This window comes from Ursus arctos, unplaced genomic scaffold (assembly GCF_023065955.2).
Source record: "Ursus arctos isolate Adak ecotype North America unplaced genomic scaffold, UrsArc2.0 scaffold_17, whole genome shotgun sequence".
Classification (NCBI taxonomy): Eukaryota; Metazoa; Chordata; class Mammalia; order Carnivora; family Ursidae; genus Ursus; species Ursus arctos.
The window spans coordinates 37571734-37597500 of NW_026622841.1; the positions used below are offsets into that span (position 1 = coordinate 37571734).

At 34.5% G+C, this 25767-nt stretch overlaps 1 protein-coding gene and 1 non-coding gene across 2 annotated transcripts in view; one reads left to right on the forward strand and one right to left on the reverse strand.

The window, feature by feature from the left end:
* The first annotated feature begins 7556 nt into the window (after positions 1-7556).
* Positions 7557-25767, forward strand: part of CCDC178 (coiled-coil domain containing 178) — a 374996-nt gene continuing 356785 nt past the window's right edge. The window contains 2 exon segments of the mRNA XM_057313270.1: positions 7557-7794; positions 19670-19759. Of these exon segments, the coding sequence (XP_057169253.1) occupies positions 7557-7794; positions 19670-19759 (328 nt within the window).
* On the reverse strand, positions 17732-17837 carry LOC113253585 (U6 spliceosomal RNA). Its single transcript, XR_003315476.2, has one exon. It is a non-coding gene; the product is annotated as a U6 spliceosomal RNA (small nuclear RNA).

The window sequence follows — 25767 nt, forward strand, 5'->3', positions numbered from 1 at the left end:
ACTTCTGGGGTCTCAATCCTAGGAATGGGTTAATTTTCCAGGGCACATACACTTGACAGAATTTGGATTCTATCTTTTATTTCCAAAGTTTCCTGTGGCTGTTACAAGTACTGCCCAGCCTCTCAGATGCCTCTCTCACATCAGAGAGTGCCCTTGAGAAAAGTGGCCTTACATGCTGGTCTAACCTCTGTGGATTTCTGTATTCTACTAGATCTGGGACCAGGTTTTTATGATTACCTTGTTAGTTCTCAGATGCTTTCTTGAAGATTTAAAAAATGTTTTAACCATATTTTTGTTAGTATTAATTTGTAAGAGCATTTTCCAAGTTATCCACTTCTACATTACTATAACAATTTTCTTCTTATATTTTTCATGTAATTTTGTATAGAAGAGAAAATGATTCTGTTTCAACTATAAGCTTCATTGAATTAAAAAATTAAATGTTGATATAAAGTAAAATTTAATGATGCACTTTTCTATAGCTTCCTTTCCTTTAATAAGTTGGTCTTGATGAAGTAGACTGGCTTACTTAAAGGAGCACTGGACTTGGAATTCATGGTTTTCTTTTTTTATTTATTTATTTATTTATTTATTTATTTATTTATTTTTTTAATGATTTTTTATTATATTATGTTAGTCACCATACAGTACATCCCCGGCATGGTTTTCTTTCATAGCACTCTTCCCTAAGCTGTCTTTTTACACTGAATGAACTTACTAATTTCAGTAAGGATTTCCTTATTTGTAAAATAAAAAAATGAACTAGGTGATTTCTAATCTCTAAACTCTATGATATTTTAGGTCTACAAATTAGAAGAGGTAGCTATTAGTTCTATGTTATAGAATCACAGTCTTTCCATTCAGTAGCTTAAATTTCTAATAAATGCTGATTTATAGGAATTACTGCATAGTAACTTGTTAAATATAAGGATGTCAGCAATGTCAAAACTCTAAAGGACAAAATATTTGATTTCTACATTAATAAATTATAGAGAAAAGAAACATAAAGAGAATTAAAAAGAACTTATAGATTAAAGGGAATTAAAAAACATTTCAGTTGAATGTATATCATTACTCTGAAAAACTTTTAAAATCAGTGAAAAATATAAGACAATGAAAGAAATGTAAATACTGACTGTATGTTTAGTGATATTAAGACAGTATTATCATCAGAAGTCTTAATTATATTATTGGTATTATTGCTATGTTTTACAAATTCTTGAAATATTTACAAATGCAATACTACATTTGAAATTTGCTTAACTGTGAACAGGGTAGGTTAGACAGGGCAGTGGATGGGTATACAGAATTCATATTGACCACTAGTTGAAACTGGTTGAAGGACACATAGAGATCCGTTATACTTTCTCTCACCTTTGTATATATTTGACTTTCTCCATAATAAAATGTTTAAAAAAGGAACTGAGGAGAAGTGAAGAAGAGAGAATGGTAAGGTTTAACTTTATCATAGGAAATGAAGCATTATAGCTTCCAGAATCTCCACAGGGCTTAGAGTCCACAGTTACAATGATAAATGCTAAAATATCTAGTCTCTAAGCCAGACGTCTGTTTAAGTTACCAGCAAAGCAGAGGATCTAAGGTTCCTTTTTAATGAGGATTTTTATATTTGGTGTTCCCAAAAAGGATCATAATAGTTCTCATTGGAAGAAGAGTATACTGTTGGATTTCCTTACATTTTTAACATAATTTAGTATTGATTTTTATATATCTAATATTCGAAACCTATCCTGACACTATCAGTTCTTGAATTGACAATTTTTAGAGAATTTAAATATATACTACTTTTGATTCATGATATTTAAAGATCTTTCTTTCTAATTAGGTTTCAAAATATTGTAAATAACCATGCCTGAAAAGACAATTTCCTGTTCTAACATTGAAGGTGATCAAGCCAAGAAAAGTAAGTTTATCATTAAGTGATTTTTCTTTGAAACTAGGTCATCAGTAAATACAATTAAGTAAATCATAGAAGGTAAGCTACAAAGATAGTAGTCTTCTCCAGGACAAAGGGTCACACAACAAACCTTACTGGGACTATGAAGGTGAGGTAAATGAAAGGAGTAAGTCAGTTTAAGGAAAACCCCTGTCTGGATTATAATTAATTTCTTTTATAATTACTACTGAAGTAAAGTGTAGGCAATACAATGTATAGGTAGTACAACAAAGCCAGCTCTTACTGTCTCATCTGAGCCAATCACTTTTATCTCAATTCTGCTCCACTGATTGCTTGAAACTGGTTGATAACAACAGCTAGTTATTAAAATTTTACCAGCACCCACTGAAGACAACACAAAGTTAAAAATGAAAATACTTGATAATTCTATCTTGTAAATTGTATTAGATTTTATTGCATTACTTTGCATTCTGAGTCCAAACATCTTTTACTCTGCATTTTGTTACCAATATCATGTCTTTGCATGATATAGAACAGATGTCAGCAAATTACAGCCCATGGGCCAAATTTGGACAGCAGCCCTTTTTCCACAGCTTAAATGCTAAAAATGGTTTCACATTTCTAAAGAGCTGTAAAAAAAAAAAAAAAAGAAAGAAAGAAAGAAAAGAAAAGAAAAGAGGGAAAAAAAGAAACAAAGAGGACTATGCAACAGAGATTGCATATGGCCCACAAAACCTAAATTTTTTACTATCTGATCCTTTATAGAAAACATCTGCCAATCCTTGGTATACAATTTTGCCTTGAGTAGTTTACCTGGGAACAATAGTCTGTGTAGTTCATTGATAGTCAAGTTATCCCTGATGTACTAATGCTACATAATAACCAACCAAAAAATGCAGATGCATACAGCATCATAAATATTCATTTTAGTTTACCTATGCAGGAGTGTGCTGGATGGTTCTGCTAATCTCAGGTGGACTCAGGATGGCTCACTCATACATCTGCACAAGTCAACTAATCACGGCTACTAATTCTGCTCATTTGGGGTTTGATCTTTCACAGGCTGATGTCCTTGGCTGGGAAAACTGGGCTGATTCATTTCTGCACTATGGTGTCTCTCCTAGTCTTCCACTGGCTTTGATCTCATGGCTTGAGATAAGGAACAGAAGCTCACAAGGCTTCTTGAGATCAAGGCTCAAAACTGCCACACTACTATTTGTTGTATTTTATTGGCCAAAGCAGGTCACAGGACCAGCCCAGAGTCAAGAAGCAAGGGGCTAAAGTCTATCTTTTGATGATGGATGGTATAAAGTCACATTGGACATAAAGGTGAACACTGGGAGGAAAAACTTATTGGGACTATTATTTTAATCCAGCTACCAGGGGTTACAGAAGAAAGCAATCATTTAGAATTCCAAACATGGTTGAGGACATTGCACTAGGGATTTCATGTAGAATTATCAATCTTGAGTACGATTTTAGTATTCATCACCACATTTCACTTTCACAGTATTTCAGTAACTTTGGTTTTTAGCTCTTTATTCACTGTACCAGTATTAGTTGAAAAAAAATCATGTCTTTTCACTGTCATAGAGTTTATGTATTGCAGTTTAAGCAAAAGATTTTCATTTTTGGAAACTGATTTCCATCTCAGATTAGCAATATGGACCAGGTTATTCACTTAAAACAATTTTCCCAAAGATACAATTTGGGAAGAAGATAATCAAATCATACTTGTACATATCTCTTGTTTAAATACTTGAAAAGAACTTTTCAAACTTTTTGGATTACAATATTAATTAAAAACTAATAGTTTGTTCCAAGACACTTGAGATCTAAGCGGATGGCTTCCCTTTGAATGACCTGACAAAGTCTATTTATTTTGTATTGCAACAGAAACTGACTAGTCTACCCTGATTTTCAAGCAAAAACTCCTATATGTGATACATCAGGAGAACGTTAATCATATTTTTAAGGCAGGCCACCTGTCTTTAGTCTACACAATGGAGAGATACACACAAATATAACCACATACCACATTATTTTATTTGATGGAATATGAGTGTTCTATGATATAGATTATTTCTGTACATGCATATGAATTGTAAAATGATAAAGTTAATCAATTGTCTTTTGGTATTTGCTTAGTAAGTTTAGAATATTTGTATTTAAATGACATTAGAACTAATATTTGGAATGCTGGCACAAATACTGATTACCGATTAAAATTAACTTCTATCTCTTTGGCGTCATACCATCATTAAGCTCCCCATCCTCTGTGTAAACCAACCAACACTACAGAGAATATTTAGCTCATCAAACAAAGCATTGAGATATCTATGTTCAAACTATAGAAATTTATCAGACCTCAGTGTTTATTGCTATGTCTTGACAGATTTCAAACTTTTAAGCCCAAAGCAATCTTTGCTGGATGATGTACTGAACCTAATTATGTACCAACCTTTGAAAATGTTTGTCATTAACTCTGTCATTAATATCATAAGAACACAGTGTGAGGTCTTATTTATTAACTTCTGCCAGATGATATTCACCATAATACTTTTCTTAACATCAAAAATAAATCCTTTCCTTATGTTGTGTCAATCATCATGAAACTACCGTGGTCATATTAAAATTCTTATTATACTATCAATAAACATACAGAATTGGATAATTATTCTGTGCTCTCAGCTGAAATAAATAACAAATTATTAAACGTTTCCAAATTGTTCTGTACAGTCACAGCCAGATATTAAATATGCTGACCAAAAGTATTTTCACATGACTCATGTTTACAAATGGATAGCTCTGGAATAATAATTTCTATTACAATTAACTGTACCTTTTTACAAACTTACACCTGTAATGTGACTTTTAGGCAATATTTTCAGTAAGTACAAAACAGCATTTCATGGCAGTATCACATATTTATTTGAATTATGATACTGATACTGCATTAGTTTTTCTATTTCTTGTATTTCATAATATATCTTTTCCATACAAGAGGGAGAGGCTGTGCTATTTTTTTTCTACAGATTAGTGCCTTATTTTTTGGAATAGGAAATATTTTGTACATTAAAAATACCTGTAACATATATGTAAATTATAAAGAATACTGATAAAATTGAAATCTGTGCACTCATGACCCACATTAAGAAATAGAACCCCGAGTTCTCTCACCTCTCCCAAATCACATTTAGTTTTGTATATTATATATAAACATGCTAATATTATACATATATAGTTTTATACATTTAATCTCATATTACAATTTTAACTGTCTTCTTAATTCACTAATAAGTTAGATCATCTGAAAATAATGAGGTTCGATTTTTACTTTTTTCCCATTATAATTTTATCACCTTCCCTCTTCTATTGCTTAGTCTAGATCCTTCAGAACCTCGTTAAATGAAGCAATAAAAATATGCACATTTATCTTCTTGTTCCTGATTTTTAAAATGAGACTTTTAATGCTTCACCATTAAACGTGATGGTATTTTTGAAGTTATCTTTATAACATACTATAAATTATGAACACGTATTGAATTTTATGAATGTTTTTTCTACATCTATTGAAATTTTTCTGTGATTAAGTTTTTCTTCTTTAATCTTTAATGAGTTGCATAAATTGATTCTCAATTGTTAAACTTTTCATTCATGGGAGAAATTTATTTTTTTTAATTTTCTTTCACTATATTGCTGGATTTGATTTAATAGTCATTTGTTTAGGATTTTTGCATCTATGCTCTGGAGTAACATCGGTCCCTAAGTTTTTTTACTTACCTTGTTTTAGTCTGTTTTTGTTAGCAAGGTATTTATAACTTCATAATTGGATTGAGGGAATGTTTCTTCATTTTCTACTCTCTGAAAAAAATAATATTTTAATTAATTTTCTTGAATGTTTAGCTGAACTTACATCTTAATTTTTAGGGACATAAACTATTGATATTAACTACTGGTTATAGGACTAGTTAGGCTTTCTGTTTACTCTTAATTCACTATTGGCAAGTTATAATTTTTTAAGAATTTGTTCATTTGGTTAAATTTAAAATATACTCACTGCTAATATCTTTTACTTTTATATCTCTACATGCAGTTATTCCTCCTTTATATTCATAATATTGTATTTGTTTCTCTTCTCTTTTGTCTTGATCAATTTTGCCAGATGTGTTTATTTGTGCTAAACTCTTCAAAGTGGTAATTTCTGATCTTTTTAATTATCTCTAGAGTTTTTTGTTGTTGGTGGTCTGTTTTCTATTTTATTAATTTCAGATATTATTACCCCTTCTCTTCCTTCTACTTTCTTTGGGTTTGTTTTTTCACATATTCTTAATCCGGATGCTTACATCACTAGTTTTTAGATCTTTTCTTTTCTGATATAATTATTTAAAGTTACAAATTTCCCTTGAGATAGCATAGATATTATAAAAAGGGCTGGATTATCAAATCAGACTCATCTGAATCAGAGTTTATTCAGCATGCACCTTACTAAATGCTGTTCTGGGTTAATATTGCTTAACTTCTAAAAACTTATATTCACATACCATAAAATTCACCTGTTTAAAGTGTACAATTCAGTGTTTTTAGTATAATCACAAGGTTGTGTAACTATCAACGTTATTTAATTCTAGAAAACTTTCATAACCCCTATAAGAAGCCCTACACCATTAGCAGCTACTTCCTATTCCCCCTCCACCCAGCCCCTGGCAACCACAAACCTGTGTGCCTTGGTGGGAATATCGTAGGTCTGATGTGCGTTGACCAATTCCTGCCGAAAACTGGTACCACCACCACCCTGGGGAACACCCACAACACGCAGGTGATGAAGTTCAACGTACGGTTTGTCATCACTTTCACGGTGGAGGCCAAGAACCCTGCAGACCTACCCAAGCTGGTGGAGGGGCCGAGGCAGCTGGCCAAACCGGACCCCACAGAGCAGTGCATCACTGAGCAGGGTATCCTGGGATCCCACAATCACTGGTGACTGTGAGCTGCACCTGGAGATTTGCTTAAAGAACCCGGAGGAGGACCACACCTGCACCCCTATCAAGAAATCCGACCCAGAGTCAAAGGTGCGCTTCCTGTCCAAATCCCCAAATCAGCACAATCCGCTGTACATGAAGGTGCGACCCTTCCGCGACCACCTGGCAGAGGACAGTAACCAGCGCGAGGTGTGGGCCCACCAGTAATTGAAGCAGCAGGCCACTGTCTGGTCTAAAAGTATGAGTGGCACCTGGCCTAGATTGGCCCAGACCCGCAAGATCTGGTGCTTAGGGCCTGCTGGCACCCGCCCAACATCTTCAACGACATCACCAGGACTGTACAGTACCTCAGTGAAATCAAGGATACCCTGGTGGCGGGATTCCAGAAGGGCTGCCAAGCTAGCACAAAGTGCAAGGCGTGTGCTTTGACGTCTGCGATGTGACGCTGTATAAAGACGCCATCCAGACCACGCCCTGGCGTGGCACCACTTTCCTGCAGCGCACTGACAGCTGGCACCGGCGCAGGGGGCCCATCCAACCTGTGGAGCTCCAGGGGCCGCAGGAGGGCCACGTCTTCAAGGAGTCCCAGGTGGCTGGCACCTCCATGTTTATCATGAAGGCCTACTGCTCCTCAGGGAGTCCTTTACTTTACCGCCAGCATGAAGTCCCACAGGGCGGTCAGGCTTTCCCCTAGTGCGTATTTGGCCACCGGCAGATCCTGCTCACGGACCCTTTCAACCACAGCAGCCGCTCCAGCCAGGTCGTGGTGGAGACGCGCAAGCGCAAAGTCTTGCACGAGGGCTCCCAGCCCCACACAACTTCCTGGACAAGTTGTGGGCGGACCTCCCAGTGGCGCCTGCGCCTTGCGGTCAATGGAGCGCGGCCCCGAGCTCTCACGTATCCCTCAGGGCACCTGCAGACTGTTGGGGCACAGTAAGGTGCAGTCTCACAGCTTTTTGGGACCATTTGGTGCCGTCACTCAGCATAAGCACTGATGCCGTTTCTTTCAGTATTTATCTCAAGATTTCAGAGGTAACGAATGCCCTCACAGCCAGAATTTATTTGGCCAGTGGGGGAGGGGGAGGCCGGATGGGACACCATTCTGGACATTCCATATGAATGAATTCGTGAAATAGTGGGCTTTGTGTGTCTGTCTTCTATTAACCTAGAATTTTGTCAAGGTTCCATTTTATTGCTGAATAATATTACATAGTATGAATATTCCATGTATTGTTTATTCATCATCACTAGATGGATATTTGCGTTTCCACTTTGGGGCTGTTGTGAATAATGTTTTTATGAGTGTTTGAGTACAAGTTTTTATGGGGGCATATGTTCTTATTTCTGTTGGGAAAACACTTAGGACTGGACTTGCTGGGTCGTTTGGTAACTTGATGTTTAACTTTGAGTAATTGCCAAATTTTTTTCTGTAACAGCTGCAGTATTTTACATTCCAAACGGGCAGTATATGAGGATTCCAGTTTTTCCACACCCTTGTCAGGGATTGTTATATTGTGTTTCTTGTGGGTTTTTGTTGTTGTTGTTGTTTGTTTGTTTGTTTGTTTTTTACAGTCATTATTACTGGCCATGAAGTGGCATTTCATTGTGGTTTTGATTTGCATTTCTCTAATGAGAGATCTCTGTATGTGCACACTGGCCATTGGTTTATCTTTGGAGAAATGTCTTTAAATCTTTTGTCATTTTAAAACTGGGTGGCTTTTTTTTTTTAAACCTTGAGTTGTAGAAATTCTTTACGTATTTCAGAAACTAGATCTTTACCGGATACATGATTTGCAAATGTTTTCACCCATAGTAAGGGTTGTATTTTTATCTTCTTGATTTTGTTCTTTGTAGGACAAAAAATTTTATTAGATGAAGCCAGTTTATCTAATTTTTAAAATTGCTTGTTCCTTCGATGTCACTTCAAAGAAACTCAAGGTCACAAATATTTACACCTTTGTTTTCTTCCAGGAGTTTTATAGTATTAGCTCTTGCATTTAAGTTTATGATGCATTTGAGTTCATTCTTACATATGATTTATGGTAGGAGTCAAAATTCATTTTTTTACATGTACATCTCCAGTTGTCCTAGTACCATCTGTTGAAAAAGAGACTTTTTTTCTAATTGAATAGTCTTGCCACCTTTGTTAAAATCAACAGACCATAGATATGGGTTTATTTGATGAATCTCAGTTCTACTCCATTGATCTACATGTCTATTCTTATGCCAGTACCATACTGTGTATTATAGTTTTGTAGTAATTTTTAAAACTAGAAGTGTGATTTCTCCAACACTGTTCCTTTTGGCTAATCTGAGTCCCTTGCATTTCCATGTGAATTTTAGGATCACATTGAATCTGTGGACCGATTTTAGGGATTTGGCATCGTAACAAGATTATGTCTTCCAGAATACTCATACAGGGTACCTTTGTATTTACTTAGGCATTAATTTTTTTTTCAACAATGTTTTGTAGATTTTAGTGAAGAAGTCTTGCACTTCTGTTAATTTTATTACCAATCAAAAAGTATCTTTTTGATGCTTTTTATTTTATTTATTTATTTATTTATTGGTCTAATTACTGTGGCTAGAATCTCCAGAACAATATTGAAAAGAAGTGGCAAAGTATAGATATGCTTGTCTGTTTCCTGATCTTAAAGGGAAACTTTTACTTTTTTACCATAAATTTTGATGTTTGCTGGGGGTTTTTCGCAAAGATTATCCTGTTGAAAACGTTTCTCTCTATTCCTGTTTTGTTGTGTGTGTTTACCATGAATGGGATTGAATTTTGTCAAATACTTTTTTTGCATCTATTGAATGCTTATGTGGTTTCTTCCCTTTATTCTTATTGCATTCATTGATTTTCATATGTTGGAACATTTCTAGGATAATCTCACTTGGGTATGCTGCATAATCCTTTTTTTCATGGTGTTGGATTTGGCTAGTATTTTGTGAGGATTTATTTCCTAATATTTCTCTTTCTCTCTGGATTTAGTTTGCTCTTTTTCTTAGGATGTGACAAAAGTTCTTTTATTTCATATAGGAATATATAGCTATGTATTTCCCTCTGGTCACTGATTTTACTAAACTAATTAGGTGTCTAGTTGTGTTGTCTTTTTGTTTTCATTCATCTCAAAGTATTTTCTAATTTCCCTTGTGATGTCTTTTTTGACCCATTATTTATTTAGGATTGTGTTTAAAGTTCACATATTTGAAAATTTCCCAAATTTTCTTTGGTTACCGATTTCTATTTTTAACATTGTAGTCAAAGGAGATACTTTGTATGATTTCAACACCATTCAAATGTATTGGAACTTATTTATAGCATCATATGTGCTCTATTATAGAGAATGTTTCATATGCACTTGAGAAAAATGTATTTTCTGCTCTTAGTGAAGTACTATGTAGTTGTTTCTTAGGTATAGTTGGTTTATCATGTTTTCAAAACTCTTTACTTGTCTATCTTCTATCTAGTTGTTTCATCCATTATTTAAATTAGGCAGTTGAAGTCTCCCACTATTGTCGAATTGTCTATTTCTTCCTTCAATTATGTCAGCTTTAACTTCATCTTGAGGCTCTGTTAAGTTTGTATATGTTTATGATTGTTACAGCTTACTGATGGATTGACCTTCTTACCAGTATAAAGTATCCTTTATTTCTAATAATAATTTTGGTCTTAAAGTCATCATGTGCAATTCTATGCAGAAACATACCTTTATAATTTGATCACAAAAAGTTTTCTTAGTAAAAAAAAGTATCTGTTTACAGTTTTTCTGTATAATTCTTATTTGGTTATTCTTTTTGGATAAATTTAGATCATATATATTATAGTTATTTGGCTAGTGCTATCTTCTATCATATTTTTACTTTTACAATACTCATATCTTTTATGTTTTGCTAAGAATTTGCTTTAGCCTCATTTCATTCTGCAGTGGGGTTTTGGAATATAAATACCCTACTTGTAATGGTTATTAAATATTAGCATAAGATATCCTACAAGTTTTTAAATCTTATATTTATTTATATTTATATAATCTATCAAAATATTTAATGCCATTAGAATAAACATTGTATTTCCTATTTCATAATTTACGTGTAGTGAAATGCTCAAGCTTTAAATTTGTAATTGAATGTATTTGGATAAACGTATACATGATAAATCTAGAACCACTGCCCATTTTGGGATAAAAAAATTTTCATTACCCCAGAAAGTTTCTCACCTACTATAGGCAATCAGTATTTGGTATCTATCACAATAGTTTAGTTTTGGTTTTTTTGAACTTCATAATAATGGAACTATAAAATATCCATTTTTTTGTCTCTGATTATTTTTGCTCAGTGTATTTTTGAGATATATCAATGTTATTCCATGTATTTGAAGTTTAGTAGCATTATACTATTTCACTGCACTGTATTTTTTAAAATTTAATTTTCTATTGATGGGCATTGAGATTGTTTCCAATTTCTGCTCTTAGGAGTAAAGATATCACAAATATTCTCAGAAAATTTTTTTTTGTGGACCTACATTTTCATTGAGTTAAAATTTACCACATTGTACATGTTACACTTACACAACATATGTTTTGTTGATTTGTTACATGTGCATATTGTGAGATGTTTACCACAGTAAGATTATTGAACACATACTTAAGTTTACATAATTACCATTTTGTTGTTGTTGTTGTTATGGTGAGAACATGTAGAATCTTTCATAGCAACTTAGTTATCTATAATCACCATGCTGTATTTTATATAAACTTATTCTTCTTACAACTGGAAGTTTGTTTCCTTTGACTCAACATCTCATTTCCCCCACTTCCCAGCCCGTGGCAACTGCTGTTCCACTCTCTGTTTCTATGAGTTTGGTGGCTTTTTTAGATACTACATACAAGTGAGATCATTTGGTTTTGTCTTTCTCTGTCTTATTTCATTCAGTGTAATTCCCTTAAGGTCCATTCATGTTGTTTCAAATGACAGGATTTTCTTTTTTATGGTTGAACAATAGTCCATTGTGTCATTTATATGTTATATATATATATATATATATATATATATATGGTGTATATATAGTGTATATATAGTGTATGTGTGTACATATATATCTATATATGGATACTTAAGTTGCTATTGTCGTAATGCTGTAGTGACCATGAGGGTACTGATATCTCTTTGAGATAGTGATTTCATTTCCTTTAGATATATACCCAGAAATGGGATTGCTACATCACATGGAAGTTCTGTTTTTCACTTCTTGGTACTGTTTTCTGTAATGGCTATGGCAGTATAAATTTATATTTGCACCAAGAGTACATGAGGATTTCCCTTACCTCTACATTTGGCATCTCTTGTCTTTTTTGATAATAGCTGCTGTAACAGATATGAGATGATATCTCATGGTGGTGATGTGTATTTCCCTGATGATTAGTGATGTTGAATACCTTGTCATGTACTTGTCGTCCATTTGTATGTCTTCTTTGGAACAATGTCTACTTAGGACCTTTGTCATTTTAAAATTATTTGTTTTTATGTAATTGAGTTGTATAATTTCCTTATATATTTTAGATATTAATGACTTATCAGATAGATGGTATGTAAATATTTTCTCCCATTCTATAGGTTGCTTTTTCATTATATTGTATTTTGTTTTTTGGTGTGCAGAAGCTTTTAAGCTTGATGTAGTGCCACTTACTGATTTTAGTTTTGGTTGGTTGTGCTTTTGGTTTTTGGTGTCATATTGAGAGAATCCTTAGAAGATGTCAATTCCAATGTCAAGGAATTTTTTCTCCATATATTCTTTTAGGAGTTTTATGGTTTCTGATCTTACATTTAAGTGTTTAATCCATTCCAAGTTAATTATTGTAAGTTGTGTAATATAGGTGACTGGTCTCATTCCTTTGCATGTGAATGTCTGGTTTTCCTAGCACTATTTATTTATTTATGAAAGTGATAAATCTTCTTTGGTTTATTTTTATTTAAGTGTAACTTTTATTTTATTTACAGTGTTATATAGTTTCAGGTGTACAATATAATGATTCAAGAATTCCATGTATCAACCAGTGCTCATCATGAGTGCCCTCCTTAATCCCCATCACCTATTTAATCCCCCCATAGTCTCTGATAACCATCAGTTTGTTCTCCATAATTGAGAGTCTGTTTCTTTGTCTCTCTTTCTCTTTTTCCCTTTGCTCATTTGTTTAGTTTCCTAAATTCCACATATGAAGGAAATCATATGGTATTTGTGTTTTTCTGACTACTTATTTCCTTAGCATTATACTCTCTAGCTCCATCCATGTTGTTGCATATGGCAAGATTTCATTATTTTTAGGGCTGAATAGTATTATAATATAATAGAGTAATGGTATTTATGGCTGACTGTATAGCACATCTTCTTTATCCATTCGTCAGTTGATGAACAATTTGGCTGCTTCCATATCTTGACTATTGTAAATAATGTTGCTATAAGCACAGGGGTGCATGTATCCCTTTAAATTAGTGTTTTTGTATTCTTTGGGTAAATTCCCAGTAGTGAAGTTGCTGGATCGTAGGGTAGTTCTATTTTTAACTTTTTTAGGAACCTCCATACTATTTTCCATAGTGGCTGCACCAGTTTGCATTCCCACCAATAGTGCATGAGGGTTCCTCTTTCTCCATATCTTTGTCAACACCTATTGTTTCTTGTCTTTGATTTTAGCCAGACAGGTGTGAGGTGATATCTCACTGTAGGTTTGATTTGCATTTGCCTGATGATCAGTGATGTTGAGCATCTTTTCATGTGTCTGTTGGCCATCTGTATGTCTTCTTTGGACAAATATCTATTCATGTCTTCTGTCCATTTATTAATTGGATAATTATTTTTGGGTGTTGGAATTTATTAGATCTTTATATATTTTGCATACAAACCCTTTATCAGATATGTCATTTGTAAATATCTTCTCCCATTCAGTATGTTGCCTTTTAGTTTTGTTGATTGTATCCTTTGCTGTGCAGAAGCTTTTCATTTTGAAGTAGTCCCAGTAGTTTATTTCTGCTTTTGTTCCTCTTTCCTCAGGAGAAATATCTAGAAAAAAGTTGCTACAGCTGATATCAAAGAAATTACTGCTTGTGTTTTTGGTGCACTTGTAAATGGGATTGTTTTCTTAATTTTTCTCTTTCTGCTGCTTCATTATTGGTGTATAGAATGCAACAGATTTCTGTACATTGATTTTGTACATCCATTATGATTTTTTCCTGAGACTTTACTGACTTGCTGTGGCTACAGCTTCCAATATTGTGTTGAATAGAAGTAGTTAGTGAGAGTGAACATCCTTGTGTTGTTCCCGACCTTAGGGGGAAAGCTCTCAGTTTTTCTCCATTGAGAATGATGTCTGCTGTGGGTTTTTCATATATGGCCTTTATGATGTTGAGGTGTGTTCCCTCTAGACCTACGTTGTTGATGGTTTTTTTCGTGACTGGATGTTGTGCTTTGTCAAATGCTTTTTCTGCATCTATTGAAATGATCATATGGTTTTTATCCTTTCTCCTTTGCATCCCAAAAATAAAGCCTATCTGATTGTGGTGAATGATTTTTTTCATGTATTGTTGAATTCAGTTTCCTAGTAGTTTATTGACAGTTTTTGCATCTGTGTTCATCAGGAATATTGGCCTATAGTTCTCTTTTTTAGTGGTGTTTTCATCTGATTTTGGTATCAGTATAATGCTGGCCTTATAGAATGAATTTGGAAGTGTTCCTTTCTTTTCTGTTTTTTGGAAAAGTTTGAGAATAGGTATTAACTCTTCTTTAAATGTTTGGCAGAATTTGCCCGTGAAGCCATTTGGTCCTGAACTTTTGTTTGTTGGGAGTTTTTGATTACTGATTCAGTTTCTTTGCTGGTATCAGTCTGTTCAAATTTTCTATTTCTTCCTGTTTCAGTTTTGGTAGTTTATATGTTTCTGGGAATTTATATCTTCTAGGTTGTCCAATTGGTATCTAGATTTTCATAATATTCTCTTATATTTTTTGTATTTCTGTGGTGTGGGTTGTTATTTTTCCTCTCTCATTTGTGACTTTGATCCTTTCTCTTTTCTTTTTGATAAGTCTTGCTAGAAGTTTATCAATTCTATTAATTTTTTCAAAGAACCACTTCCTGGTTTTATTGATTTGTTTTATTGTCTTTTTAGTTTCTATATCATTTTTCTCTCCACTGTTTATTATTTCCTTCATTTTGCTGATTTTAGGTTTTGTTTGTTGTTCTTTCACAGCTTGTAAGTTTAGGTTGTTTATTTAATTTTTTTTTCTTGCTTCTTGAGGTAGGCCTATATTGCTATAAACTTCCCTCTTAGAACTGCTTTTGTTGCATCTCAAAGGTTTTAGGCCATTGTGTTTTCATTTTCATTTGTTTCCGTGTACTTTCTTATTTCTTTTTTTATTTCCTGCTTAAAGTATTTATTGTTTAGTGGCATGTTATGTAACCTCCACGCATTTGTGGTCTTTTCAGATTTCTTGTTGTAGGTGACTTTAGATTCATAGCCTTGTGGTCAGAGAAATTGCATGGTATGACTTCGATCTTCATTGTTGTAGGTGACTTTAGGTTCATAGCCTTGTGGTCAGAGAAGATACATGGTATGACTTTGATCTTCTTGATTTTGTTGAGGCTGGTTTTATGGGCTATTATTTGATCTATTCTGGAGAATGTTCATGTGCACTTGAAAAGAATGTATATTCTGCTGTTTTAGGATGGAATGTTCTGAACATATCTGTTAAATCTATCCGTTCTTATGTATCATTCGAAGCCTTTGTTTTCTTGTTGATTTTCTGTTTAGATGATCTTTCCATTGATGTAAGTGGGGTGTTAATGTACCCTACTATTATTATATTATTATCAATTAGTTCCTTTATATTTGTTATTAACTGTTTATGTATTTGAGTGCTCCTATGTTGGGTACATAGATATTTACAATTGTTACGTCTTCATATTGTATTGTCCCCTCTATTATGATATAGTATCCTTTGTCTCTTGTTACAGTATTTGTTTTAAAGTCTATTTTGGTGAAATAAGTATTGCTACTCCTGCTTTGTTTTGACATCCATTTGTGTGATAGATGTTTCTCCATCCCCTCACTTTCAATCTTCAAATGTCTTTGGGTCTAAAATGAGTCTCTTATAGGCAGCATATGGATGGGTCTTACTTTTTTTTTCATTCTTCACCCTGTGCCTTTTGATTGGAGTGTTTAGTCCATTTACATTCAAAGTAATTATTGATATGTATTTATTGGCATTTTGTTACTTGTGGTTGTTTTTATAGATTTTCTCTGTACCTTTCTTGTCTTTTTCTCTTTCATGTTTTGTTGTTTTTCTTTAGTTAAATATTTGGATTTCTTTCTCTTTGTTCTTTGCCTGTTTATTACTGGTTTTTGATATATGGTTATCATTAGGGTTCTATATAACCTCCTCTGCATACAGCAGTCTATATCAAGTTGATGATCGCTCAAGTTTGAACCCATTCTTTACTCTGCTTCCCGTGTTTTAGGTATATGGTGTCATATTTTATGTCCTTTTCTTTGTGAGCTCCTTGATTGATTTTTTACAGAAACTTTTCGTTTTCACTGTTTTTGTGTTTCCTCCTTTGTACTGTCACTTTTGGTCTCTCCTTTCCACTAAAAGAGTCCCCTTTTAGAGATCTTGCAGGGTTGGTTTAGTGGTTACGAACCCCTTTAGTTTTTGTTTGGGAAACTCTATCTCTCTTTCTATTCTGAATGATCCTTGCTGGATAGAGTATTCTTGGCTGCAGATTTTTCCTATTCAGCACTTTGCATATATTGTACTACTCTCTTCTGGCTTGCAAATTTTCTGCTGAAACATCTCCTGCTAGCCTTATGGGTTTTCTCTTATAAGTTAATAACTTCTTTTGTGTTGCTGATCTTAAGATATTTTTCTGTATCATTGTATTTAGCAAGTTTAATTACATTATGTTGTAGTGTGGGTCTGCTTTTATTGATTTTGATGGGAGTTCTCTGTGCCTCCTGAATCTGGATATCTGTTTACTTTCCCAGATTAGGGATGTTTTCAGCTATTATTTCTTAAAGTTTTCTGCTCCCTTTTCTTTCTCTTCTTCTGGGACTCCTATAATACAAATGTTATTAATTATGATTGATGGAGTCACTGAGTTCTCTAAATCTATTTTCATTTTGTGTAATTCTTTTTTTCTCTCTTTTGTTCAACTTGATTACTTTACGTTACTCTGTGTTGTAATTCATTCCTCTGCTTCTGCCATCCTGCTATTCCTTTCATCAAGTATTTTTTTCATTTCATTTTTTGAGCTCTTTTTCTCTGGTATGTTATTCTTTATCTCTATGTCAAGAATCTCATTCATGTTTCCCACTCTTTTCTCAAGTCCAGTTTCCTTATGATCATTGCCCCCCCCCCCCCCCAGAGGGAGCTGGCCTGCTTGGGTTCCACTAACACCAGAGTGAACTTTTTTTCTGGGCTCTCTATTCTATTCTACTGATTTTTGTGTATGTTTTTATGCCAGTACCATACTTTCTTGATTATTATAGCTCTGTAATATAGTTTGAAATAATGAAGTGTGATGGTTCTTTTTTTCCCCTCATGATTGCTTTGGCTCTGCAGGATCTTTTGTGGATCCATAAGAATTTTAGGATTTTTTTCTGTTTCTGTGGGAAGTGCCATTGGATTTTGATAGGGTTTGATTGAATGGAATTTTAACAAAATTTACACTGCTGATCCATGAGCACAGGATATCTTTCCATTTATTTGTGTTCTTCAGTTTCTTTCATCAGTGTCTTATAGTTTTTGATGTATAAATCTTTCACTGTCTTGGTTAAATTTATTCCTAAGTATTTTATTCTTTTCATGCTATTGTATTTGTGTGTCATCCTTGTGCAGGGGCAATGCTAATCTTCTCTGTTTGTTGCAATTGTAGTATGTGTGCTCTGGAAGCAAGCACTTTTTCATGCTATTACACGTGGGATTATTTTGTCTGATAGAAGTATAGCTACCTCTAATCTCTGTTTCCATTTGCATGAAATATATTTTCCCCTCCCTTTACTTTGAGCTTTTATGTGTCTTTAAATCTGAAACAAGTCTTTAGTAGCATATAGTTGGGTCTTTTTAAAAAAAATTCCATTCAGCCACTCTATGCCATTTGTTTGAAGAACTTAATCCATTTATATTTAAAACGATTATTGTAGGTAAGGACTTAGTAATGCCATCTTGTTGATTATTTGCTGTCCATTTTATATTTCTTTTGTTCATTTCTTCCTTTCATCCTGTCTTTCTTTATGAATTGATGATTTTCCCTAGTGGTATACTCTCATTCCCTTCTTTTTCTCTTGTGCATCTACTGTAGGTTTTGCTTTCTGGTTGGTTACCTTAGGGCTTACAGAAAATATTTTGTAGTTATAATAGTATAATTTAAGCTGATTAACAACTTCAATCATACTCAAAAACTCTACCCTTTTATTCTTTCCTTTTTATGTTTCTGAGTGTCACAATTTACATCTTGTTATATTGTATATCCATTAGTGATTGCAGCTGTAGCTATTTTTCGCATTTCTTTAATCTATATACTAGAGTTAAGTGATTAGCACACCACTATATTATAGTATTGGAGTATTCTGAAGTTGATGGATACTTATTTTTACTGATGTGTTTAATTTTTTCAAATCTTTTCATGTTATTAATTAAAGTCATTTCATTTCAGCTTGAAGAGCTCCTTTCAGTATATCTTTTTTTTTTTTTAAAGATTTTATTTATTTATTCAACAGAGATAGAGACAGCCAGTGAGAGAGGGAACACAAGCAGGGGGAGTGGGAGAGGAAGAAGCAGGCTCATAGTGGAAGAGCCTGATGTGGGGCTCGATCCCACAACGCCGGGATCACGCCCTGAGCCGAAGGCAGACGCTTAACCGCTGTGCCACCCAGGCGCCCCGCCTTTCAGCATATCTTGTAAGGCAGGTCTGGTGGTGATAAATTCTCTCACTTTGTGTTTGTCTGGAAACACTTTTTCTTTCATTTTAGAAGAAAAACTTTGCTGGCGAAAGTCATGGGTTCCTCCACAGAGCAGGCCACTGGGAATTGTGATCACTTTCTTTGTATGACTATATTGGTAGCCTCTGTCCTTCCTCCTTCTTCGAAGCCATTTCCGTAAATCTTGTCTTTGCTTGTCTCTGGGTAAGATGAAACCAGAGCAGGTCCTTTGTGCAGTGTCCCAAAAGGGTGGGGAAGCTGTTCTTTCACCCTGTTCTTCCTTTGCCAATGAGGGAAACTATTTCAAGCTAGAGTGTTCCCTCTTGGTGCTGAGCAGTGTTGGCCTGGTGAGTGGGATGATGCAGTCAAAATGAAACTGTCTCCCTTCCCTTTTTGTGAGGTTATTCACGGGCTTTTTTGTTCCACTGTGTTGCTGGAATTTGTTGAATGGATTCCTGAGTTCTCCCAGAACTATTTTTGTCTGTTCATAATCATCTAATTATTGAACTTTATTGTAGGATGGAGACTAGAGTCTCCTACTCCATTGTTTTGGTGATGCCACTCTGGACAGTTTCTCGATGTTTGCTTTTAATAGATGAATGCTATTTTGAATACCTTCTTTTGAGAGTTAAGCCAACTGAAGTACCATAGAAAACATTTAAATACATTCTACTGTGGGTTTTGGTTAATATTTGAATTATAGTTGCTTTTGCAAGGACAATACTTTTACAACATAGTTTCACGAATTATTTTGCTTATTTAAAAATTGTATATTAACTACTCACTGAAATTTTTGTTTTCTTTTTAAAAGACAATGCCACATCACAAGCTTTGGTTCTATTTGGTGCCCCTAAGGAAGACATTGAAATTTTTCATGAAAATAAAATGACAAATACTGAAGGTAAGGACTGAGTATAAGTTACATAGTTATCTTTGTAAGCTATATTTACATTTGCGCATTAGTTTGTGATGTCCATATTATATTTTTATTAAGAAATGAATTATAAATATCACTAATAGTTAACATAGTAATGATATATAATATTAAGAATACAATATTATAATCTGTTTTATTAATAATATACTGTTAATTACATTTAGGCTATAAGAATTGTTTATAATTTCAGAAATTTGAATTTTTAATATAAACATTTTCTGTATTGCTTATGCTAAGACTAGCAGGTGCTAGATCCTTTCCAGTTCATTGAGGGTATGTTTCTTAGAAGAAAAAAGAAGCAGGACTAATATTTTCATCATGTGAAATTCAGAATTAAGAATCCATAAAACATTAGCTCTTGTAAGTGTTTCTGATATTGTATATGGAAAGAGGTAGAAAGAGATGACAAAATGCATAGATTTCATGTATAGGGACTCATGCTTATTTCTTTTCAGCTTATTTTGGTGAAGAACTCTATATTAATCAAAAAATTCTAATCTTGATTTTGGTAAACTTCTGCTCTGGAGATTTTCAGTTTGACAGGATAAAATTGGGGTAAGGTGACATTCTGATTCTTTATCTATTTCTCTCCAGCAGAAATGTTGATTAGAATTTTAATCTCCTGGCTTAGGATTTATTGCCTTAGTTTGGGACAAACTTTTTAAAACATCAAATGATTGGTTTGTGAAACAGTTAATTTAAGACACTGGAATATACATGTGCTAGTAGGATATAGAGTTATTTAAGAAATGATCCTTATATGGAGTGTATAATCTTGCAGGCCAGATAAAATATAATTGTACACCAATTGGCACAACACAACAAAAAAGAATGGCTATATAGAATAATAGCAGAGATAGCATAAGGTAATTAAAAGGTTCTGTACCCAATTCCAGTGTGTGAGCATGGGATCTCCCCACTATCAAGCAATTCTTGGATATGATCTAGGGTCCTACAATTCAACTCAGTTCTGACATTGTCTACCTGGAAATAGAGTCAGATCCCACAAGTTAAGGACTTAGTGCTACGAGGCTTCCCCTCCCCCCACTGCGGAGGCCAATCAAAGGCCCAGGTTATCACTTGTGCTTCTGACCAACTACTATAGGTTAGAGGTTCCAATGAACCCCCCTCCTTGGGTTTGCTAGAATGGCTCACAGAACTCAGAAAAACATTTTTAATTACTAGATTACTGGTTTATTAGAAAAGTGTATAACTCAGGAACAGCTTGATGGAAGAGATGTATAGAGTAAAAGTAGGGGAAAGGGTACAGATCTTCCATGCCCTCTTTGAGTTTGCACTCTCCCCAAATCTTCACATGTCCACCAGCCTGGAATCTCCAAACCCTATCCTTTTGGGTTTTTATAGAGTCTTCTTTAGATCGGCATGATTGATTAAATCACTGGGCATTGGCAATTGATTCAACCTGCAGCTCCCCCCCTCCCCTGGAGGTCTGGAATGGGACTAAAAGTTTCAATTCTCCAATCATGTTCTAACTTTCCAATCATATTTCCTCCCATTCTCTTGCTTGTCTTTTCATTCATTTAAATATCTTTTTGAGGAGTTGAGTATTTTGTCTTTAATGAAGTCTAATTTATTATTATTTTTTTTAATGTTTCTCCTCCCTCCCTTCCTTCCTTCTTTCCTTTCTGCCTTCCTGCCTGCCTGCCTGTATTTTAAAGACATTTTTCTATTATATTTTGGCCTGCATTTTTTTCTGATGAGAAATGTAGCACTTATTCATATGCATGTTCCCTTTATGTCATGTTCCCTTTTGTTCTCTGGCTGCTTTAAAGAATTCCTTTTTATTATTGTTTTTCAGTAAGTTGACTGTGATATTCTGAGATGTAGTTAGTTCTCTTGATATTAATTGTTTGGGAGTTGCTGAGCTTCTTAGATATTTAAGTAAGTGTTTTTTCATCACATTTTGAAATAACGTGGCCATTATTTCCACAAATATTTTTCACTCCAAATTTCTTTTTTTTTTTTTTTTTTTTAAAGATTTTATTTATTTATTTGACAGAGATAGAGACAGCCAGCGAGAGAGGGAACACAAGCAGGGAGAGTGGGAGAGGAAGAGCAGGCTCCCAGCAGAGGAGCCTGATGTGGGGCTCGATCCCATAACGCCGGGATCACGCCCTGAGCCGAAGGCAGGCGCTTAACCGCTGTGCCACCCAGGCGCCCCTCACTCCAAATTTCTTGTTTTTGAAGAACCTTAACCTTATACATGTAGATTATTTGATTTTTGTCACTCAGTTTTTTGAGGATCTGTTCTTTTTTCTTCATTTTTCTTTTTGTTCTTTAGATTGCATGATTTCTATCAATTCATCTACACATTCGCTGAGTCTTTATCATGTCCATTTGTTGTTAAGTCCAACCAATATATTTGTTAATTTAAATTTTCATATTTGCGTTTCTAGAATTTCCATTTGGTTCATTTTCATAGTTTTCATAGTTTCATTGTTTTCAATATGTTCACTTATTAAGGCCATATTTTCCTTTAATTACTTGAACATATTTTTTCTTTACCTTTTTGAATATATTTATAATAGCTACTTTAAAATCTTTTCTGTATATAGCTTCTGGGCCAACTTGGTTTCAGTTTCTATTGATTTTTTTTTTCCTAGACTTTTAAAACACATTTTCCTGTTTTTCATTCACACACAAGAAATTTACCAATCTCTTATTTCGCTAAATTCTGTCTCTGTCACATATTATATTATAGCTTGATTTTAAACTTTCTTCGGTGGGTCTAGAGGAGCTCTTACTCTAATGTATAGTCCTTCCTTCTAAGCTGTAGCACAAGAGAGTGTTTTTGAGGCATTGATGAAATCTCTGCATTCTGTCAGTACTGGACTTCTAAGGTTTTCTCCCCATCCCTCGCCAATACTCTTTTACCAACACCACTCAACCTCTAGTGTTTTTGTTCCTTTCTCAATCCCATAGCATATGTTCTCTGTTAACCTTCAGGTAATTTTGCTCTGCGTACACGTACCATTTAACCCTTATCTACAGGTTCAGAGAGCACTCTCACAAGGATTTCTGGGGGCCCTTCTCTGCAGGCTATGTCCTTTTGAGTTCCCTGCCCTGAAGATTCTGTCTCCATTACCCATGGTACTAGTCTTTGCCCCTTATCTCAGCAGGATTTCTGTGCTCTTTTCTTCCCCCGGATCTGTATATTGTAGTTGAAAAATTGTCCCTTGGCAGAGAGCATGGTGATTGCGGGGCTCAACCTTATGAATTTTCCTTTCTCGGGAATCAAAGGCTAGCAGTCCTATTTTCTAACGTCTGAAAACAGTTGTCTCACATATTTTTTCCAGACTTGGAAGACTGAATCTATATCAGTTTCTCCTTCACAGATGTTAGTGGATATACTGATTAATGGGGTTTGTGAATGAAGATTTCATAAAGTTGAGAGACCAGAAGCCAGGTTACAGGATGATAAAGTTAAAAAAAAGAGGGATTTTTTCATTCATTCATTCATTCGTTCATTCATTCAACAGTTTTTTAAGGCACTAAACATAGTTTCTCTCCATAAAGAATACAGAACTTCATGGGGAAGGTGGATGGGGAAACAGATAAATGTGACACAGCTGGATACTAATAAAGGGATAGAAAATGCGACAGGTAGAGTCAGATGTCTGAAAGATTCAGGAATTCCTCATAGGGAAAGAGCCATGTAAGTTGCATAGAAATTGCAGTTTGAAGAAGAGATCAGGATGTGAGAATACTGTGGCTGCTGGTATAGATTGCTCATTTGAAAAGAATTGTTAGTCAAAGCAAAACTTAGTATAAGATAATAGCTATAGGATGTGGCCAGACAGTAATAGGAAGACGTATGATTACTTAAGGGAAGCAAAACTAAATACATTGAAGTTGCAGATTTTGAAAGACTGAAGGGAATGGAGATAAGTGAACATAGAACAGAGCCCTTTATGTAGTGGTTAGAGTAGATGTAGTCCGTAGTTATGTCCAACTCTAGAGTCGTGCGTATTATTTTATGTATTCAGTTATAAGTTTCAATGTTGTAAGTTTCAACGAAAAGCAAGTAACTCTAATATCGTGGAAAGGTCCCCCCCATCCCCCAAACCCCCCAGTGTGTAACAAAAACTAAAGGGAGCTTTGTTTCTGTAAAAACAAAAAATTAAAAGTACTTTCTGTTCATCAGACAGGCTTTGCAAGGAGTAGAAAATTATTACTACACTTGAGAGCACTGACTTTTTCTACATTTTGGAAAGAAAATCAGAATGTTAAGAGGGATAACAGAATGTGAAAAACAAATCTGTGTTGAGAGAAGTTTTCTCCTGAGTGCTGAGTTCAGATAAAGGGATGTCACAATAATTGGGGTGATAGACATAAAGGAACCACATATTAAAAGCAGGAGAGAAGGAAGAATTGTCTGGGTGAGTAAATTACATAAGGGTCACATTCACTGAGCAAGCAGAGTTGGCAATTTATGAACACAGTATTTTTATTTCATTTGCCCACATAATCAGCCAGTCCATATTTTTCCTCAAATGGAAGTTTCATGTTGCAGAGCCTCAACACACCTCAACTGTAGCCTAGATCTGGGGAGATCTTACTTACCTCTTAGGCATTAATTTTGTGCAAGGAAGTTAAAGTTGGGCAGATGTTTAGAGAGGATGAAAGTCTTGCCTGAGCTTAAGTCTTTAAAGACTCACCCTGGGGGGCACCTGGGTGGCTCAGTCAGTTAAGTGTCTGACTCTTGATTTCAGCTCAGGTCTTGATCTCAGGGTCCTGGGGTCAGAGCCCTGTGTCTGTCTTCATGCCTACCGGGATGTTTGCTTGAGGATTATCTCTCTCCCTCTCCCCCACTCCCCCCTCAAAATAAATCTTTAAAAGAAAATAGACTCACCCTGACCATTTGTGCACAGGCTTCACGAGGAGGAGCTCTGTCAATATGTGTGACTAAAATCATTAATTAGTTGTATCATGAAATTTTAGGTAAAAAGGATTTTACATAATACCCCACCAGCCCATTCATTTATTAAGTGAGAAATCTGAGATTAGAGACTGAGTAGTTTTAACTTAAGCATAGTTAGTTATCACTCCAGTCAAAAAATGAATGAACGTGGACATCTACTTTAGTGATCTAGGGTGTCTCTTTAAGCTGGGTAGAATTAAAAAGAAACAGAAAGGAAAGTTTTAACTTATACTGTGCATGTATTAGAATAAAAACAGTGATAGCTCCTAAATTCTGGTTCTGCATTGTGCTACTTATATGTCATGTCTTTTACATGTCTTTTAGTGCAAATTTTAACTTCATAGTATATCATTTTCTCCACTTTACCATATGTAAAATGTTAATCATAGCACCATGGGGTGCTATGGAAATTAATTAGTATTCACATAATAGGTTTAGAGTAGCACATACAGAAAAATGTTAAATGAGTCATTACTATCCTTGTTTTCTCCATTTAATGAAGCAAAACAAATGTTTTGCGTATAAGGACAACTGCCTGGTTGTTAAATGTGTATTAAAACTTTATTTCTAGAGGGAAGGACAACATGCCCTTATCAAGATATTTGGATAGGAGATCAATATGTAATTTTCACCAGCTTGTTCTTTAGTCCTATGACTATTATGGAGATGAAAATACATATCTATGTATGAACTAAAGAGGAAAGATGGAATATAACACACAAAATGTTCATAGCAAATTCATGTGTTGAGTACAGTCAGAGCAAACTAAGATACAGTATCAGGACTGATATCTTGAAAGAACAATCAAAATTCAAAAACACATGAAAATGCAAAACATTTGAGATGCCCTGAAATATGTTTTTAGGACTGCTTCTCTTTATTTTGCTATCTTTTTAAAAATACAAAAACAGCCTTCATAGTACAGCTTATACTCCAAAGCCAGGGAGATATAGTACAAGTCTCAGCTCTCTCACCTATCAGCTCTGTAGAAATGGACACATTATATAACTTAACTTCTCTAACCCTTTGT